The 20,951-nt window shown below is 35.3% G+C and overlaps 2 protein-coding genes across 5 annotated transcripts in view; one reads left to right on the forward strand and one right to left on the reverse strand.

Moving 5' to 3' along the window:
- The window catches only part of ITGBL1 (integrin subunit beta like 1), a 201,956-nt gene extending 198,357 nt beyond the window's left edge, over nucleotides 1–3,599 (forward strand). The window contains exons 10-11 of the mRNA XM_036250009.1: nucleotides 2,083–2,196; nucleotides 3,206–3,599. Of these exons, the coding sequence (XP_036105902.1) occupies nucleotides 2,083–2,196; nucleotides 3,206–3,297 (206 nt within the window). The 3' untranslated portion in view covers nucleotides 3,298–3,599. The remainder of the gene's footprint in view (nucleotides 1–2,082; nucleotides 2,197–3,205) is intronic.
- A 4,614-nt stretch (nucleotides 3,600–8,213) lies between these two features.
- The window catches only part of FGF14 (fibroblast growth factor 14), a 599,451-nt gene continuing 586,713 nt past the window's right edge, over nucleotides 8,214–20,951 (reverse strand). For 3 of the 4 annotated variants that reach the window (XM_036250023.1, XM_036250026.1, XM_036250024.1), the window contains exons 4-5: nucleotides 14,018–14,216; nucleotides 8,214–10,299 (exon numbers count right to left, since the gene is read on the reverse strand). In XM_036250023.1, the coding sequence (XP_036105916.1) occupies nucleotides 10,163–10,299; nucleotides 14,018–14,216 (336 nt within the window). In that variant the 3' untranslated portion in view covers nucleotides 8,214–10,162. The remainder of the gene's footprint in view (nucleotides 10,300–14,017; nucleotides 14,217–20,951) is intronic. The other variant, XM_036250025.1, reaches the window with a different exon arrangement.

A 20,951-nucleotide genomic window follows, 5' to 3' on the forward strand; every position in this document is an offset into this window, starting at 1 on the left:
TACCAGTTTTAGGAAATTACTGTACTATGGCCTGAAGCTAAGCATTCCAGAAGCAAGAGCCGTGACCGAAATAGTTCTGGAGCTAGGAGACAAGTTGAAAGATAAAATGTGGTACTTTTTCATGAATTTCAGCAAAAAAGAGAGAGAGAGATATCCTAGGTGTAATACATAAATATCACGGACATATAAAGTCATTTACTTCTACTTCTGTTGTAGAAAAAATTTTGGAGATACTATTTTAGAAACAATAAAATTCTTCAAATTCTTCAAATAATCTTCCTCCATGCACAGAAATAAAGCACTAAATCTAATATCTTCTGAGGATATGTTAATGAAGTCATAAAATGCCCCAAGTTTTCTTATATTTCTCTAACCATTTGCAAAGTGAACAGTTGAATGTTGAACATTTCTGTGCTTAGAAATTTGACAGAAAGTCTTTAAAGTTAGAATAAATAAATTTCTAAATAAAGAAACACTGTACCTGGATGAGACTATGAACTCTCACAGACTAGCCTGGGATGCCCGGTTATGGGTCCTAAGGAACCGCTCCAGGGTACTTGGTCACCCATTAGGACGGAAAGTTGTCTAAGTTGCCCAAGAGCATGCAAGTCAACCTAGACCCTCAGTAAAACAAGTAAATGAAACCATGCTGAAGTCAAGTAAGAAGGTAATAAATGTAAACACAGTTCTCAGCACGTAACTAATTCTGACTACTCCCTTACCCTGAGAAGTGTGACAAAGAATATCAGAAGTTTAATTAGGCTGTTGGGGATTCTTACAGCTAAAATTCATATACCGGTTTCCATTAATAGGAACCAGCATGGTATGCTGAATGCCTGGGACACATTTATATGAATCCCTTCATGACAGCAGTAATAAATAAAAATTTTATTCTCTAACCATTTTGATCAACCAGGTGGTTACCTTACTTTTGAGCCACTGTGTTTTATAGAGGCACTAATGATTGATTCCTGTCCCCTCCCAATATATTTTGAATTTACCAAGTCTGGAATTTTGTTCAATACGTCAAAAAACCTTTTTCTACTTTACATTCTCTTAAGATGATAGGCATCTTGAGTAAAAAGAAATTGCATTTAGAAAGAAGAATCAATCCAAGGACAGAAGGAAGAGGAAGACCTTTCTATATGTATTTATTTTTAATTTGAAAGGTTTCATTACTGCTGTTGTAGAAGAAAGTTTGCCACGTGAGGCTTTTTAGCCTGTCATGTTGAAGACATTTAGGCTGAAAGAACTTTCTTCTCTCTTTGACACCATTTAATTCATATATATTTTTTCTAAGTGTGCCATTAATAAAACTGTTTCTCAGCAAACCAAAATACTTTTAATAACCAAAGAGGAAGTTTTTAATTAGGTAGGAAGTGAAAAGAGGGAAATGGGTGAAGTAATGAGAAAGTTGGTTGGATCAAGAGCCTCATAAAAATGAACATTGGGGGTTAGAGCTTTCCTGGATTATGGCAGGAAATCCTGAGGATGAGATTTGATAAGTCAAATATACATGAGTGATTGTGTGTGTGTGTGTGTGTGTGTGTGTGTGTGAACACCTTAATGAGCTACCCAAAATGCAGGTGTGTCCTTACTTCAAGAAAATCGTGTAAACAAAAATCCAAAGTGATAAACACAAATTTAGTAGTTGTTTTCATTATAAAATGCACCCTCACTTAATAGAACTTATTATTCAATTCTTTTAAAGGACAGACACTTTGAAAACATGATTCAATTATTTTTTTAAAAATCACATCTATTTTTGCACACCTTTTTGGAAGGCCATCTATAAAAAATCAGCCACATTCTGCTCTCGTTGACATTTCAACCAGACTGAGCCATGGAACATTTGCTCAAGGCTAATTGCAACCGTCTAGATCCATAATGAAGCCTTTCCTGGATAACCTTTATGAATTACTGTAAGTAAAGTTCCCTTCTGAGCAACTGGCTATTCCATAAACTTTTACTTTTGGAAGATAGGCTATTAGGAGCTGATTGTCAGTACATCGATGGTATTCTATTCTAGACGGAAACCTTCAGCTGTGTGGTGACAATTAATAATATCCTTTGTGATTTCAGGTTCTTGTCACTGTGGAAAGTGCATTTGTTCTGCTGAAGAATGGTATATTTCGGGTGAATTCTGCGACTGTGATGACAGGGACTGCGACAAGCACGATGGTCTCATTTGCACAGGTACATTACTGACCTACTCTAGTTGAGCTATGCCACATTTTGCAGTAAAGGTGAATGACACACATCCCATATTGCTGTAGATCACTGGGTAGGAGACCTTCCACGTACTCAAGGGCCAACTAGCAAGATAAAGTATGCAACGGGAGGTGGGGGGCTTTGGTGAATAAGCACTGTCATTATTCCCAGGCATGAAAAGAGTGCACCCAAATTATATGATTTGGGGGGAGATTCCACAAAGTAACTTCCCCCAACTTACATATATGCAGTTTTATATATTGCAAAAAGAAAATAATTCTCTTGACAACTGTTTCACTTTGAGCATGATGTGGAGAATGGAATATTAGTTTAAACAGGACCCAGGTACCAAGGCTGGTTGATGTGTTGGTTGTTTTTAGGGAATGGAATATGTGTGTGCTGGGGAGATGGGAATATGAAAACAACTTAGTATAATAGATACTGCTATCCTGAGTTACTGTAATTAGTTATAAAATACATGTTCTTAAACAAGTCACAGGGGAAATAGAGATATGTACATTTGTTCTCCTTGTTTCTAATTAAAGGTAAAAGATGAGTATTTGTGTGTCAATAAGTTAGACATTCCCTTCTGTCTATCCCTTCTACACAAGGCTCCAGCTAGAAGCTGGCTATTCAGCCTACCCCATCCTATGTCAAGGAGCTGCACATTCTTTAGCATTTGTTCATAAATTACACATAACCTGCTCTCTACATAAAAACAAAATTACGACATGGAATCCCAGCTGGAGTGAAACTGAAGGTCACCATTAGGTTGATACTAACTTGATAGTAGCACCAAGTAGATGCCATTAATTGTTTGAAAAATCAAATTTCTTATAGCTGCTTAATAAGATAATAAGCTGGTTGCACAATAAGAACATTTTCAGAGGATGCATGGAATGGCTTTGCTTATGAACAGTCATGGTTGATAATAGCATGTATTAACTTGGTACATTCTATCATGATAGTGATTCTCCTGTGTATTTAATTGCAGGAAATGGAATCTGTAGCTGTGGAAACTGTGAGTGCTGGGATGGATGGAATGGAAATGCATGTGAAATCTGGCTCGGCACAGAATATCCTTAACAATTCGATGGGAGAGGACTAGATGCGGGTTTTTCTAGGCCATTAGAGCATATAAAGGCAGAAGAAACCATGTATAGTCACCACGAGGACAGGTCAAACAGACTGTTGTATGTTTTTCTATGTCTGAAAGCCTGAATGAAATCTGGATACCCATTAAAAATAAGTTAAGCAAACTCTGATGTAAATAACATCAGAAAGAAATTTTCTTCCACATTTACATCAGTGGTTCTCAACAAGGGAGACTTTGCCACCCAGAAAATATTAGGCAATGTCTACAGACAATTTTCATTGTCACACTGGGTGGGGTGGGAGGGTGTGGTTCAGGCCGGGGAGGCTGTTAAACACCCTACAGTGCGCAGGACAGTCCTCCACAATGTCAATAGTGTGCGTTGAGAAATGCTGAATGACGTGGTTGTTAGAAATGCACATCCCTAGACAAGAAAGGCCATTTTAGAATCTGAGGAAAAGACACATTCTCACATAAACCCAAAGTTCAGACTTTGCCAGGATTCTGTATCACTCTGCATTTCCATATGGGAACAATGAAGACAAACACACAGGAAGTACATTGTTGGATAGGGGTGGGGGCAGAGGACAGATCACCAGTGCTTTAGAGAAAACACTGGTCATTTTTAGTCATTAAGTCATTTGTCTAGTCTCACTTTAAACTCACAAAAGAAGATTCTCTTAAGATGAAGGGAGAAATTATGAAAAATGTACAATTTAATACTTTTAATAAATAGCGACATAAGTATTTTATACTCTGTGTCAATATGTATATTACCAACTGATGGCTAACAACAACAACAACAAAAATGAATTGTTATTCAAGGGTATCCATTTTCTGTTACTAGAACATTTTAAAAACTGGGCATGGGTTACACGTACAATGAATCTGATTTTTCACTAGTTAAAAATGGTAACTTGCCTTTTAAAAAGACAATATCTAGTTAGCTTTATGATGGGCCTGAAATATACATTCATTTCTCTTAAAAGGCTCTCTAATTTCTAAGGATACATTACTCACTGGAAAAGTAGGGTCATGCATAGAAGTCAAGAAGAGATACTATGATAAAATGCTACCAGTCTCAGAAGCTCAGAAGATGAAGATTTAAAGAAAAATCTAGAAATGACTTAAATAGAAATTACAAATATTCACTCGGTGATAGGAACAAAATGTTTATTTTCGTAATGCTGAAATCTTGCTCTGTATGAAATTCACATCGAATTATGAAAATGTACAATAATTTGTACTTCCCTTACATATTTGCAATTAAATCTACTTACACACATTAATTTGGGCAACCTTTAATTATTTAGAGCTCAAAAAGACCCATATATTTTCTAAATGTGAATTATATTTTGTAAAATTCTGCAATAATGTAATAAAATTTTCATATTGTTTAAGAGGAAAACTTTTACTTGGAAATTGGACTTAATGCTGTAAATATTCTAGAGCCATGACTTGGACTTTATAAGTCAAATCACCAAAAGTGAGGAAAATATGTATCTGCTAAGTTGCTTAAAATGTATATTGAAAATGATTTAAGAGGAAATTTAATTGATACTGATTTTTATAATACTAACAGTGTTCTTCTACTTCAATGATTTATAAAATTGTTATCTCTATCCTGAGATTAAGGAGTGCAACCATATTAGTTGTATCTTGATTGTTGAGTACATCAATTGAGATAGATATCAGTTTTGTAAAATGACAGAAATGTATGCAGTTAAGAAATAACATACATATAATATCCTTTCCTCTTCTCTAGCTAAGCATTGTAAGCCTCAAACAAACCTGTTTTGATTATTCAGTAGTAATTTCAACATGACTGATTTGATGATGGACACATTGGAATTCACTACATTACCACAGTATAAATGACACCCAGATTCCCTGTTGCAGAGCTCTGGGACCAGAGAGTAAATATTTTAGACTTTGTGGGACACATATATTTGTGTTGCATATTCTTCTTTGTTTGTTTAAAACTGTAAAAAGAAAAACAAAACAAAGCACTCATTCTGAGCTCCTGGACCAATCAAAAACCAATTGCAAGTTGGTTTTCACTCACCGCTGAGGCGTAGGTGGCCAACCTGTGTTCTGATGGAACTGCCCTTAATTTCCTGTTTCCTCACATAACCCCAAATATATCTTATTTTTCTTGTAATTCTCTACACTTGTTATCCCTTTTTATTTACAACAAAAGCATTTCCCTTCTTAAAATTTAATATAAGAAAAATGTCCTCAGCACTTATGTGTTTAAAGAAAAAGTTTGGATATGAGAAATGTTTATTACGAAGTTCAGAATGTGTTTTATCCAAAATTTTTGACAACCTGAAAATATATGGCAGTCGGTTATATTCTGAGTTCATTTAACTACAAATTATTGAACTGAAACTTTTCATATTTCTTGTGTGTATTTGTGATTTTTGACTCTAGCTTGCAAACATCGATAGATCTATTAAAAAGTGATTTCATTTCCATGTTTAAATTGGAAAAAATAAAATAAACAAAGTTACATGTAAAGATATATATTCTACCCTTCTTAAATGTGATTTTGTACTTTGACTTTTGAATTCATTACTAAGATAGAAACTCCCACTTAAAAAGAGGCAAGGCAAGAACAAACTTGTAAGAGGAGGGAAATGTGCAAATCTCATTGGCTTGTGCAAAGTTGTCCCAAGTTTACCGTGGGATTAATGTCCATTGAGAAGGATGCAACAAGCGATGCTGGCCAAACCCTGCTTCTTGGCAAACTGTCACTGAGGAATCCTTCCAGAAGGACTTCTCCATAAAATTTGACTAAGGTCCTGAGATCTAAGAGGAAAATCATTCTACCCCGTTTTCTCCCTGGATTCCTTGAGCTAATCTAGATCCTTTCAACACATTGAAAGGAATGACCTCACCACCTCAAGTGCAAACGCAGTCTCTGCCAGCAAACATCAAGATTAGACTAAATGGTATAGAAAAACAGATGAAAAAACCCCACATAATTTAGCCTTTGTTTACAGACTTGTTATTAGAACTTTGAAACCCTATTCAGCATTCAGGCATCAACAGGCCCTCTGTACCACCTTGTAAGCTAGGGAACTTAGGCTATGAAATGCATTTTCTTCAAAGTCACACGGTTCACATCTGGATTTTGATATACCTGCATTTAGCTCAGTTGCTTTCACTGGACATAGTCCTGTTCTGAAATGAACTTGAACATAATTTTCACTTTCTTCTAAAGTAGATCTGTTAATCAATCTGGTCTCAAAATGTTAATTCTCCTTATAATACTAGGGAGAAACTTTAAATGAAGTTATACATATCTAACATAAAGAACAAGAAGTCAGTTGTTTTTTAAAGAGAACTTAATCTAATATTGGTCATCTGAAAACATCTGGCCATTTTAGTGCTGTAGGCATTAATTAAGCAACCAGACAGGTGTGCAAGAGGCAATCAGAAGGACTGTAGCAGGAATCTATGAACTTACCGTGGGGCTTCTGAAGCCACCCGCTACACCAATATAGGGCAAGTAAACATTTAGAGCAACAATTCCTAAATTCTCCAGGATTTATAATGAAGTGATACTTAGTACCAATTTACTCTTTACATAGGGTGGACCATTTGCATCTATTCTATAATTTTTCCAAGTAAAGTTTTAGCAAAACATTTTAGAAAGCAAACTCATTAGAAAATAAAAATAGTATCACTTGAAATATCAAAACTGTTAACATTCCCAAGCATTGCTGAGAGATGGGTAAAGCAATCAATCAGCTACCACAACAAATCAATAGAAATAACCCTCCCACACCAGGTATGCATGCAAATGGAATGTGCTATCAGACTTGATACAATCAACATATGTACATGTAGGTACAAAACACACGATCTGTAAATACAAATGAATTCCATCAGGTTTACTATACAGAACATCAATGGTGACAGATTGCACTTACTTAATAACATCAAACTTGATTTTTGAGGGGGGAAAAAGGGAGAGAATCTTATCCCGGAAAAAATAGCAAGAGAGGTATCATCAAAGAGCTAAAATTTTCTTTGGCACTGTAAAGGGGAAAATTGAGTTTACCAACTTATTTACATGACATGTCTCTATATTTGTGGGTGATGCAATGCCATTTCATTACATAAAGTTGTTTGATGTTTTATAATATGCCTTCATATAAACATTTTATTCAATGTTTTGTATTTGTGAATATAACAAATGATATTAAACACAGAAACTGTACAATGCAGACACACTCTTTGTATGTAAATTGAGTAATACATACCAATAGTTCTTGATACCCAGGCCCTACTCTATGCAGTCCAACTGTGCTGCCCTCTGTCCCAAGCAACAGATGAGACCAGACACAAAGAAAGTGGTCAGACTAATTTACAAACAACAAAAACCCCTCTGCAATATGTCTAAACACATATTAGAAGAAAGTATCTTGGCATCCATTCATAGGGTAAATGCCCTGATAGACAACTTATATAAAAAACAAAACAGGTGCACATTTACATAAATCTCAGTCATTTATAAAAATAAATCTTGTCTTAATTTTAACCAATAAACAGGTTTGCAGGGGGAAGAAAGAAACCAGCAAATAGGTCTGATTACCAAAAGCAAATTTGTGGGGATGTTTGAGGTGTGTGTGTGTGTGTGTTGGGGGTTTGGGGGAGCATAAGTAGTGTCTATAAACCCATCTAATTAAAATTTCAAGTTAAATTATTCATAGTGTGCCACATGTTACGGATTATATGTCTTCCTTAAATAATTAGTAATGAAATTCACCTAATGTATTTTAACTTATCCTGTTAAAAGCAATAGGCTTTGAAATGATGCAACAAGAAATCAAGAATGGTCCAAGGAACCATTTTGTTGTATTTGTACCTTAGCATTATCAACAATAAATCTACTCAAACATTATGCTAACTTTTTATTTATTAAAATGGAATCCAATATGAAAATGAAATAAGCATAAACAGTTAAATTTATACTAAATCTTTAATAAGCTAAGCAGGCCAATATTTTTAAATGCTGGGCAAGGGTTGTCATGGAGACTTAGAAAAAGCAGTGACAAAATAATTTCCCAGTAAATACAGAGCAAATGGGGGCAAGTGGCGACCGGGTCATCCTTCCACATGAAAATAACAAGAGGCCAAGATAAGGATCTCACATATAGTTTCCATAAATGAGGTTCAATTTGGTCTCAATGAACTCTTCTGAGAACAAAACATGGAATTTTATTAAGGATACAGAGAGTTAACAAATATATTTCCAAACAGGTTAGTATTAAACATTTTGAAACTCCAGTATTGGACATTTTGCATGGTTTCTTCACTGTGTCGTCAACTATTCATGGCCTTTCCTGGTAGTTGTCTTCCCTAAGCTCAGAGCTATTTAAAAGGAAATTGAGAAAGCAAATAAAACAAAAGCAAATCGGTCAGCTGGACCAAAAAACCTGATGTTTGAACATGTTGGTCTGCCTTTAATTTTATGTAGAATAATTCAATAAACTGCATTCTGAGATCATGGCAAGGCACCTCTATCCCAGCCACTGGGCACCTGGGCCCTGACAAGCTGGGTTAGCGGTATGGACTGGTGAAATACACAGTACCTGACTCAGCATGCTGAGCTAAAAAAATTTTTTCCTATTGTGTCCAGTTTAAAAACTTGTCATTAAACACCAAAAAAATATTAAAGTCTAATTTATAACTAAGGTTTGCATTGCTGCTGCAGAAAAGAACACAACAGCCGCCTTGCCCATGCTCTGCCGAGTGTGAGTGAGATGCAGCCAGAACCCGGGATGGCGTGAAGTTCGGTTCATTAAAAATAGGAAGGATTCTATCTGAAATGGATTTAGGTAGCGCAACTCTTATAGGTTGTAATTATTGGGTTGTTGTTGTTTTTTTTTTCCTTTTTTCCCAAATGATGAGGATTCATAGATGAAAAATGAACCTTAATCAGGCCTACAAGGCCTACAGAGTTCTTTGGACCCACTTTCTCAAAAACCAGTGGGTCTTGCTCGCTGGGCAAGGCAAATGTTACCATTACCAGTAAGCTTGTGATATGTATAAAACACACACATACACACACAGAAACTACAGGGGGATGTCAAACACATGCCGTGGAGAACTTCCCATGGACCGTGTTTGACCCATTTCTCACCTGGGCAACGCCGACCTCAGGAGCACAGTACCTGCCACTGAACAGAGCGTATATGTGTGTTTAATTGATAGTGAGCCAGAGATAACACTCTTAATCTTTATGATGCAATTTGTAATAATAGGTTTAGAAGGCTTCCTGAATCCCTGATCGCTCTCCGAACTAAGCCAACTGCAACATTTAAGATTTAGAGGAACACAATCCCCGCAAAAGGTCACAGACAGTGGAGCGAGCAGCCCTGTAAAAACGGGGAGAGAAATCCATAATAGCACAGGTTTACAGCTTCTAACTAGAAATTACTCAATAGTATTTGTGTGCTACAAAATTGAACTGAAACACATGGATTTTGCTGAAACAGGACTCAAAAAGGATTATGGGTAGCTGTCAGCAGGCAAGGTATCGAGTGTACTTGTGAAGTATGTCATTCACATGAAGTGTCACAGTCACAGAAAAGATATTAAAAAGGCATTCCATATCTGGTAGGGCATTCCATGGTCTGAGTTTAGCTGGTTATCCAGGTGTCTTCTTCTTGTGGGGGGTGCAACATGTTGAGATTTATCCACTTGCAACCAAGAAGTTCGAGAGCAAAGAGCAAGTATCCGCTTACTTCCAGCTGCTCCTCAGCCATGGGAGCAGAAATGTCTGGCAAGGATAAATCACTCAACTGTGCTCGGGACCAGTAAGTCACAACACCTGTGAGGATCTGGCTATGTTGTCTTACTTTTGTTGACTGGTTTGCCTCCATTCATTATTGCAGACGCACTTGTGCTTTTACTTGGCGTCACCCCGGCCTTCGGGACTGTTTCTCCAACATCATGCAAAGATGGTTCTCGGTACATGGCAACTAGGGACAGGGAGGAGGGCATGAAGAAAGGAGGAAAAGGAAATGTTACCTAGTTCAGTTCCAGAATCAGTGCACACACAGACCTCAGCAGTTTGCCCTGTCCTGTTTCCCTGAAGTAAAAGCAATCCCACTGAGAGGGATTCCTGTTCCAATGCAGTAATTTCCTGCCCCCAAACAGAAGACATTACTTCCTTCACGCTCTCTGGTTTATATAACTAAATATGTACATTGCTGTGAATGGATGTTTTTCTAGGAAAGAATGCTTAAAGGCTTTGAGGGCCTAAGCTATAAAATACACGCAGACGCACACACACCAAGTATAGGAGAATGGCAAACTTAAACCTAACTGTCTTGGTACAGCAAGGAAAACTCAGACTTCCTTTGCACTGTACACCTCAGCACTCGAACCACTCATTCCTATTCATCTTTTTAAGGATTCACACCCTAGATCATTGAATTATTTTTCTCTTGAGTGGTTCAAAAGCAACCTAGTCACACTGGTGTTAACTTCAAAGCAATAACAAAAAACTCCCTTTCCCTAAGCCAGGGCCTTCAAAGATCACTGCTGAGATTTCCTCTGCCATGATAATGAAAAGAGACCCTTAAATAACTGAAGGCAACTGTGTGGCATTTTCTTTTTTATTTATGCCTCATTTTCTGATATATTATTAAACATCTAATAATTGATGTCATACAAGGCAGAATGGCAAGACAGCAAGTGGGACTGACATCTGGTGAACTCTGAGAAATTGCCTGAATAGAGTCTGGCCACATAATTAACCATAAGAGTTCACGTGGTTTTTTAGAAAATGATCCTCAGGAACCCTGGGGAAAACATTTAAGAGTGACTGATGTTTGAGGAAAACTAGGTGAGTTAACATCATCTGCCATCAGAAACACAAGTGTATTAGACCTGCCCAACCTGCTTTTTAGGCTTTTGAAAGTTTATGATACAGCAGGTCCTCGAATAATGTTATTTGGTTCAAGTTCATTTCATTATAAGGTTGATGAATGAAGAAATGACTCCCAGCTGGGGCCACTGTCCCACCCTCCCCACATCCTGGGTTTCTCCCAGGAGATCTGGTTCCTCCTGCAGCCCAAATATGTGCACACTGGGTGAATTGGCGTGTCCACATTGTCCCAGTCTGAGAGAGCGGGTGTGTGTGAGTGTGCCCTGTGAGGGAAGGGGGAGGGGTCCCACTCTGGGTCCTGAGCTGCCGGGATAGGCTCCACCACCCTCAACCCTGAACTGGATTAAGCAGGTTGGAAAATAATTCTCTTACTTGTTTTTATTTATCTTTCTTAAATGTGTGTATAGCTCACATTTATTTCATTGTTTAACTTAAAAATGTAATAGGTCTTTGTTTAGAAGAAATTTGGTGATATTTTTGTGGCCAGAACTATTCATTAGGAACTTAACTCTTATTTATAGCGATTAGCTTAAACTTGGCTTCATTAATAGATAACGTGAAAGGAGGTCTAACAGTACTTTATGAAGAGAACTTATGTTTAGTTAGGATGAACCATCATATACAGTCTCCGTGTTCAAGGTGGTAGAATTTTACCTTTTGCATCAATGAATCGTGATTTTTCAGCAGCACATATATTTGAAAGTGCTTGTATACATCAGCCCTATATTGAATGACTCGGCAATGTGGTAGGAGAGATTACTCCATATCCTTGAAGCAATTACCCATTGCTTACTCCGCCTACCACTTCAATTAGGAGACAACAGCATCGGTGCATTAACCTTGACTGTCTAGCATGAAGTTGTATAGAAGATAGGAACGTCCCAGAGCATCAGTGGTCAATCAAGTAGCTAATTTTTCCTAAAATTTCCAGTGATATAATTTATATCCTGTACAGGTCTTGAAAGCTTGAAATTAATGTCCTCTATTAATTGCACTATGTGATAAACTCTGTCATTATAATATATCCTTAATTGTTATTTTTTTAGATTACTTCTATCTGCTAATTATTTGAAAATACTGTTTCTCTCTTTCTCATACATACATATACACAACACATATATACAACAACAGTTCAATGTGTGACTGAAATACCAAGTGATATTATTACCCCATGCCTTTAGAGTCAGACATTTCTTGTTGGTTATACCAAAAAGCTGGTTTCCAGATTTTGCTTCAGTTAAGAGAGACATAAAGGTCTTTTTGGTTTTCATTACATTTATGCAGCTAAGAGACAAAGTTTTAGAAATTTAGTCAATTCTTAACTGTCCACATTGAAAAAATTAATGTAAAGAGACAAAGCAAACTTTCTATTGATTTAGTTTTGAAAATTTTCACTTGCATTTGAGTATTTGTGAATCTGATGGTTTCAGAATTTATTTTAAAAGGGTAAAACAAATCAGAGAGGTGTTATTTTAGAAGGAAAAAACTCTCTAATTCCTTATTACTCCTCTAACTTTCTTTATGATTTATCATATACTCAGAATAATGTACTCATATTTTAGACTGTGATATAATTTTGCATTTCCTAGACAAGCCCTGGTGATTAATCATTTGGGTTTTAATGACCTGTTCTAGAGACAAATTTAGTTAAGGGTGACAGGAAGTCAATAGCATTGAAATGATAAAGATGGAATTAATCAACAAGAGTGGTTTTCCAAACTTAGGTAAACTGAAAGCTCAATTATACATTCACATATAATTAATATTTAACTTTCAATATTTCAAATATCTTATTCCTATGTAGAGAATATGGATTATAAAACCTATGTGGATTTTTTTCTTGATGGTTAAAGCTTTCCTATGGGAATAAAAACCAAAAAGAAGATCAAGCTGTCTAAACCAGCATAAAGTGTTTATTGTAGATCTGATTATCTGTGAAAAGTAAACAAAAGTATTTAAATAGAAAACACTTTTGAAAAACCTCAAAATCAATTTTTTTTTGGTAGTTGTCAAACAAATTTACATAGGTAAATGTAAATGACACTTCTGGCAGAATTCTTGATGAGAAGGGTGCCGATATTTCTGATTAACTAAGGAAAGTTTATAGCTTGCACGCCGAGAATTTGATCAAAGTTCATGACTTCACCGTTTACAAGTAAATGTAAAAGACGGTGATGCCACAATGAAGAATACTAAACAACTATGCAATTTGGAAGGAAGATATGTAAATTAACAAGTTATTTGAAGGACAAGTTATTGACTCTTCACTTTCTGTAATTATAATAATTCACAAATAAATGATTTTACTTTAACCTAGATAACATCGAAATGGGCAAATACATTTATTCCATAAGATTCAAAATTAAGTTTTTCTAATATACTTATTGTCACAGTCACAGATTTGTAATGTCATTGCAAATTTTAAAGTTAGTTAATCAAAAATTCCTAGGGACTAGAGAGGTTGGGGCAGTGAAGATTTGAGACATTAAAAATGGACAGAGAGGGAGTTTTGCTGGCATTTTTTAAATTAATGGAATATATATGTGTGTATAGTCTATAAATTTGTGTATATATGTATGTGTGTGTGTGTGTGTATACATATATAGACACAGGTATACATGTATACAGTAAAGTGTACAAATCTTAAATGTACAACTTAAGTAGACACCTGTGCAACCACCACTCAGGTCAAGATAAAAAATATTCCCAGGACTCCAGGAGAGTTCCTTGTGGCCACAGCAGAGTTATCAGTCTGAAAAATAAATGTGTGATAAATCTGATAAGGATAAAGCACATATAGCACTCACCTTCCAATGGCTTGGGTAGAAAATGAGCTGCTGGTTTGGTTTTCTTTACTCTGTTTCCTTTCATAACTTGCCCTTCTTTATTCAATCCCAAAAACCAGGCTCTACCAGATTCCTGTTGTCTGTACAGCATAGATGAGTAGATTACATAATAGTTTTCAAAAACAGATTCCTTAAACTTGCATTCAGGGGTAAAAAGTTCCTGTTGAGAGAAAAGGAATAAAAGAAAGTTAGAGGAAAGAACAGGAGTTTCACTGTGGTTCCTCTTCCTTCCTCCAGTAGCTTGTCCACCAAGATGAAGGAGTGAACTCTTGGGCAGGGACGACCAGACTCACCTCTTCCTGCATGCACTAAGTGTCCATACACCTTTTTGCAATATACGATGAATATAAAATCTGCTTTTAATGGGAAATATATGTATAGGCAAAAGTATAGATGTTATTTAACAAGAAAATAGAGACGAGCAAATTCAAAATCTTTTTATTTAAAATAAAAAAATGCAATCAAGGTATAACCAGAAAGAGCACCACAAAGTAGTATCATATTCACAACACACTAAATAAAAATCAAATATATATTTAAGCTATTTGCTAATCCATTTTCAATATTTCTATAGGAATAGTATATGATGCCCTAACAGTTGCCAGTTGTTCATTAGATCACTAGCATTATAGGGTGATTCATTCACCTACAAAGAGACAGATGGAAGCCCCAAACTAAAACCATGATAATTAGCTGCACATCAACTATCAACTAGCCCCTGGAGCTGAGGCCTGGTGTTGTTAGCTGGTCATAGTGACAGAAGCTGAAAATAATGACCTAATTCCATAGTTTAGAGCCCCATTGGAATTCTTGAAGAAAGCTACCCTAACTGTAATCCACCCAGCATTTTTAAAAAGAGAACAATGAGTTATGACTCTCAATGGCATGATCTATATTGATTGATGAGTAGCACAAAGCTTTACTACTTTATGATTATCATTAATAACCAAATCTTCATAGATGACTTTTACATACTTCTGAGATTTAACCTACAAAAGCATTTCTGATAAACTTCTATTAAAATTAATTTAAAAATTCAACCTCTCTAGTTGTAGGCCTTGGAAGCCCTTTAACTTGTTTTAATGGCTATTTTAAATAGGCTGAACACTGTACTATTTTATAGGTATGAAATATGGATGCAAAGAGAGCTTTAAAAATATCACTGTACTTGAAAAAAATTTACCTTAATAGATTTTTATGACTACAAGAAAAATAACATTTATTTATTTTTTAAAAAATAATTTTCTATACACATCCTGAAAACATACCCTTTAGGATCTAAAAATGAAAACTTTTAAGAGTTAAAGTTATGCTAACCATGATAAGGAATGTGACATTATTGCCAATAGAAATTTTCTTTTACTATTTCCCATGAGAGTATAAACTATCAAATAGTGTCTCTTGCAGGTTATAATTTATTCAGAGTACCCCATACCTTAAATTAATTATCTGAAAGCTAACAACTTTCTAAAAGGAACAAGTTTTGTTCAAGGCAGATACTTTTCATGACAAAAATGACAGATCTAATTATTAATGATATTAGAAAAGCCAAAAGATGAACTTAGCCTCTTCTGAAAGGAATTTATGTAGACCTTCATTTCTTCTAGATAATTCTATCTCAGGCTTGATGACAATCTTGTCAAAATAAATGTTCTGGCCCTCCACTAAGTTCTTCTCTAAATATTCTCCATTAGTTCTTTCACTAATAAGTAACAGACCTAGTGAGTCAATCTCCTGACCTGCCTCAGAAAAGACTAATAAAAGGATACTTGTTCATACATCTGTGGTGAGGAAAATAAAATGAAATGCTGTAAATCTGGCTTATCCTCAAAAGACTAATAAATATAACATATTGGTTGAAGTGCACCTTCTAGGACAAATAGATGAGACTTATCTTTTTATTGAGGTATACCAAGGCATCCAAGTATATTACTTATTAGTTAAAACCTATCTCAAATCTAGCTGGAGTGGGGGTGGTAAAAGCTAATGCAAACTGAGGTCACTTGGGGGTCAGAGGAGCTGGCACCTGCCTTCTAGGACACCAGGTCTCTGCCCAAAGCCTTGTTCACCTTATTGATAGGATAGCTGATGACTGATCTTTATCTAGAGAACCAGGGCAGCCAGCTTTGGAAATTCAAGTCCATAGGGCAGTCAATCCTATTCTTACCTAATCCCCTCTGCCATAGTGTAAGAAACGTGGAGGACACGGCTTCATTACCATTAGCAAATTAGAAATGTATTGTCCCTACTATAAACTGACTAAGTCCAATACGAAAGAGAAGAGAGACCCTTGATGTTAAAGAAATCACTCATTCTCAGAGTAAATCTTAAGGCCATCTGACATCAAGTCTTTTTAGATAAAATGCTGCATCGTAGGATTCTAAGGAAGCCAATGTCACGGCTCTTGTCTGTGAGCTGTTCCAGAGGCATCACAGATAGGTGATTCTTTCTGTCTTCTTCAGTGAAAGCCATTGTCCTCAGTTGCTTGTGATGGTCAAGACTGGTCAGCACATTTTCAATCTTCTTTATTCTTGGTTAAATAATTAATATGCACAAACATTCTCTATTCAAAGGCACTATTACCTAATAAATTTTGATAGACTTACCTAGACTTCTCAAGAATTTAATCAACTCATCAAATATTGGAGCACAGAAAGAATCCTTACATTCCCAGGAGTACTGATAGGACTAATGAAAGTTAAGATTAATGACTTTTTATTGGGTGTCATAAGGGACAAATATACCTTTAACACATAAATGGGAGGTAGTGGAGTAAGGTTACTGTGAACACCATCTGTGAAACCAGATCTCTTGGGCTCAACCTGGCCCTACTTCTTATCAGCTGTGTCTTTGGGGAAATTCCTTAATGTCTGGCCTTCAGTTTCTGCCTCTCTAAAATGTGTACAAAACCATAGGAAAATAGAGTGGTTGAAAGGACTGAGTAAATTAATGCATGTTATATATTGAGAAGAGAATGTAGCATATAGTTAAGTACTCACTACTATTCTAAAATTTAAAAAATCCCCATTACGTTTAATCTAAAATACACCTGTATCAGTTATTTCAATTACATCAATATTTCAGCAAACCAAAATTTAGGTAAATAATTAGTCAATGAGTACATTTTTACATTAAATATTGGGCTGAGTATCAGATACACCAAAATGAACTTATAAAAATGGTATTGTGAAGGACAGTGGTGAGACATGCTATGGTACATTTGGAGAACTATGATTAGTTCATTATTGTGACTGTGCGGACAGAAGTGAATAGGAAGGTCAGTGGATAAATGTGACAAAGGATCTTGGACACTCTGATAAACAGGTTAGACATCTTATAAGCAAGAGGTAGACACAAAGGTTCGTAAATAAGCAAGGGAATAATGGCATAGCTTAATTTGTATTTTATAAATACCAATCGGTTGTCAACCTGGAGGATGATTTTGAGAAATTAAGGTACATATCATATATACACTGATGTGTTAAAGCCAAATATCTTGCAAAACAGGCTTGAAAATTGTAGAACATGTATAAGTGTGTGCTCATCTTAGTAATGAGTATTAATATAATAGTCAAGGATGCATAAAGTAAGGGGGAAATACAACCAGAATTATGACACACAAATTGAGTTCTGAACTTTCTGGTAGCCAAGACAAAAAGAGAAAGGCTATATGTTATAAAAAATTATGGAAGAGAGAAAATCTTTTCTTTTACTTGGCACTAACTTCCAAAAGGCATTTCCTTATAAGAAATAAGTGACATTGACCAAAATAAACAAAACATGCTCTTGATAGTAATTGTACAATTAATGACTTTATTAATGACTTTAGGTTTGTGTATGAGTCCTACAATATGCTTTAGGAAATAGTTGAAGTGAAAAGTCCCATAGGCAGGACTTGAAATCATTGTAATTGATGAGATCCCCAGGGATCATGCACATAGCAGAGGCTATAAACTCAAATTCCTATACTGACCAGGCAGAAACAAGAGTTGAAGCAAGCCAGTATAATCATAGTACCCTGATGAGGATAAATGTCCCCTTACTCAGGCTCTGTGGAAGAGACAGAGAGAATAGTAGAAAGGACAGCTATTATGTGAAAATAAAAACCTTAGATCTTTAGCAGAACTGATTTTTCAAAGGAAGTAATAAATCCAGGTTTCTAGGTAACATCTCCTTTTAACGGTGACAGCTATTTCTTGGTTCTTGTTTTTGTGTTTCAATAAAGCGTGGACCAGGGGTCTGAGATGGGGCCTGTGAGCCTCCAGTGAGACCTCTAAGGTAGCGTGGGAAGAAAAGTATTAAAAGAAGGGACCCCGGGTGGCTTATAAACGCATCCCTGACCTCACTTATGGTTTCTATACATTTGAGTACTATGATGACTGTGCCAGCAAAACACTCCAAAGCAGGTAGTAACAATATGAGACTGCTTATTTAAATTTAAACTTAAATATAAACTCTTTGAAACTGCCAAAAAGAAATAGATAAGGAGTTTGATGTGTTTTTTTTCTCATCTTTCCTGCCTATATTTAGAACCACCAACACAAAAACAACAAAATCAACAACAGTTGAGTTTCAGCAGAAGCTTAAATATTAATTTGTAGCCTTGCCAAACTAAATCATCAAGCCATAGAATAGGAAAACAACAACTAAACAAAAATTTCATATCTCCTTTATGTTGTGGTTGTTTTTGAAATGAAAGCACCATCTGTGGTGTACTTACTGTCATAACAGTAGCAGCACAATTCCTCTTCTAAGGGAAATGCCTTTGTTTAGGAAAATACCCCGATGAGCCATTAGCATGTACACAGCTAGGTTTCTGGTTTCAGGATAAAAGGAGAGGGTGGAGGGAAGAGAAGGCCCAAGTTTCTTAATTTATAACCAATGAATTAACCATAAACCCAGATATTCAGCATAACCATAACCAAAGAACTAAAAGTTACCTTGAGAATCTAACTTAGTGATCGGCAAACTGCAGCCCGTGGGCCAAATGCACCTGCCACCTGTTTTTGTAAATTCATACCAAAAAGATCAGAAGTGAGTTGTTGAGACAAAGACTGTATGGCTTGCAAAACCTAAAATGGTTACTGTATGATCCTTTGCCAAAAAGCATGTAAACCCTGTTGATAAGGTACATTTTGAGGACTGTCAACCTAGGTAGAGGGAGGGGCTGTGAATCTAATGAGCTAAGAATTCCCACATTAAACTTGGATTGCACTCATTCTCATTTATTCATATGGATGCAATTTGAATCAGAATTTTCAGCAGAGTTTCATCCCTGGAAAAGTCTTTACAAGCCTGAGCTTCCGGTAAGAACATGCAAGTGACATCCCACAAATTCCATGTATGTAGTCACGGCATCATCTTCAGTTATCTGTGACTAAATAAAAATTTTGTTTGGTTAATGTGTGCTTAACACCAGGACCAGCACCACTGTTTGAAAGGGAAAACAAAAAACAGGCATTCCAGAAAAATTTACAGCATTTGTTAGAATACAAGGTAATTGCAAAATAAATTAAAAAGAGAGCACTGAGAAATAGTATTAGAGATATCATAGCAAATAAAATAAATCCACAATAAGTAATACTTATTAACAGTCTATTAACATCTATATTCCAGATTCATCCAAAAATTCAGTCCTTTTTCATCATCAGTAATGACCTTGACCCTGGACTTCTTATGAATATTTCTCCCCAGGCTTAAACTGAGAAGAAGAAAGATCTTCAAATTCCAAGTTCTTATTTAGAGGATAACAAAGAATTTTTGCACATATTATATAAAATAATAGAGGTGCAAAATGATTTGCAAGGTATAAGTTGAGTTGTAAACTATGGCTATATTCATAAACTATGAATTGAATAAAAAAGTACCAATCAAATATTAATTATTATCCTGACCTGGTTAGTAGTTACTTAATTTTCTTATCAGGGTTCAATTTAATTAGACATACCTTTAGGTGGGAACCCCAACCATCCACCTAACTCATATTCCCAGTTTTTTCTTCTTTTTCTACTTTTTGGAAATGTGGTCTCCTAAAATCAGCAGAGAAGTATCCTACTTTCCCTAATCTTTCATAGTTTTCAAAATCAATAATATCTTTTTAATGATGCTGTTATGACACTACCCAGGTCTTCAAAAAATACAGAGCATTCTTAAGATTGCATATAAAGGAAAGAAAATTCTGACCTTTTAGAACATTTTATACTTATAAACTATGAAATAAAGAAGAGTTTGTACTTAACACTCAAAAGCAGAACACTTAGTTGAGTTACGTGTTTTACTTATCTGAAATTCTACATAATCAAATATTTGTAATATTGGGGAGTAAATAATGCCCACAGGGAGAAACAATAGTAAATTGTTTATATATTTCAAAATAAAGCATAATTATATATGTGTTTAGGAGATAGTTTTTTTTTTTAATTATAGGACTCAGTAATTTTAACTATTTCCCACTGACAAAGCAGTTTCCACAGTACTTATTTTTAAAGGGCTAGAAGCTGTTATTTCACTAGTTTCTAGGGAAACAAAAATTTTAATGATCACTTTTATTTTGCCAATAAAGATATTATTTGACATTTAAAGATATTGTATATGTATGAATAAATAAATAAATACACATATATCTTTAGGCATTATTTTATATATTAAATATATTTTAAATTTATTACATGATATTTAATACTTATTTTCTTTTTATGACTTACTGACATGGCTTTTAAAAATTGTGGCAAGAACATTATTTATTAGAATGATTAAATATTAAGTAATTTATTTTATTTACTATAACAATGTATTTTATAGATTTTAATACATACCACATATACAAAAATATATAAAAATTTTAAATATACATAATTTATTCAGGGATTGATATCAAGTTCTTCACGTGGTCACT

The sequence above is a fragment of the Molossus molossus genome, unplaced genomic scaffold (assembly GCF_014108415.1).
Source record: "Molossus molossus isolate mMolMol1 unplaced genomic scaffold, mMolMol1.p scaffold_m16_p_9, whole genome shotgun sequence".
In the NCBI taxonomy this organism is placed as follows: Eukaryota; Metazoa; Chordata; class Mammalia; order Chiroptera; family Molossidae; genus Molossus; species Molossus molossus.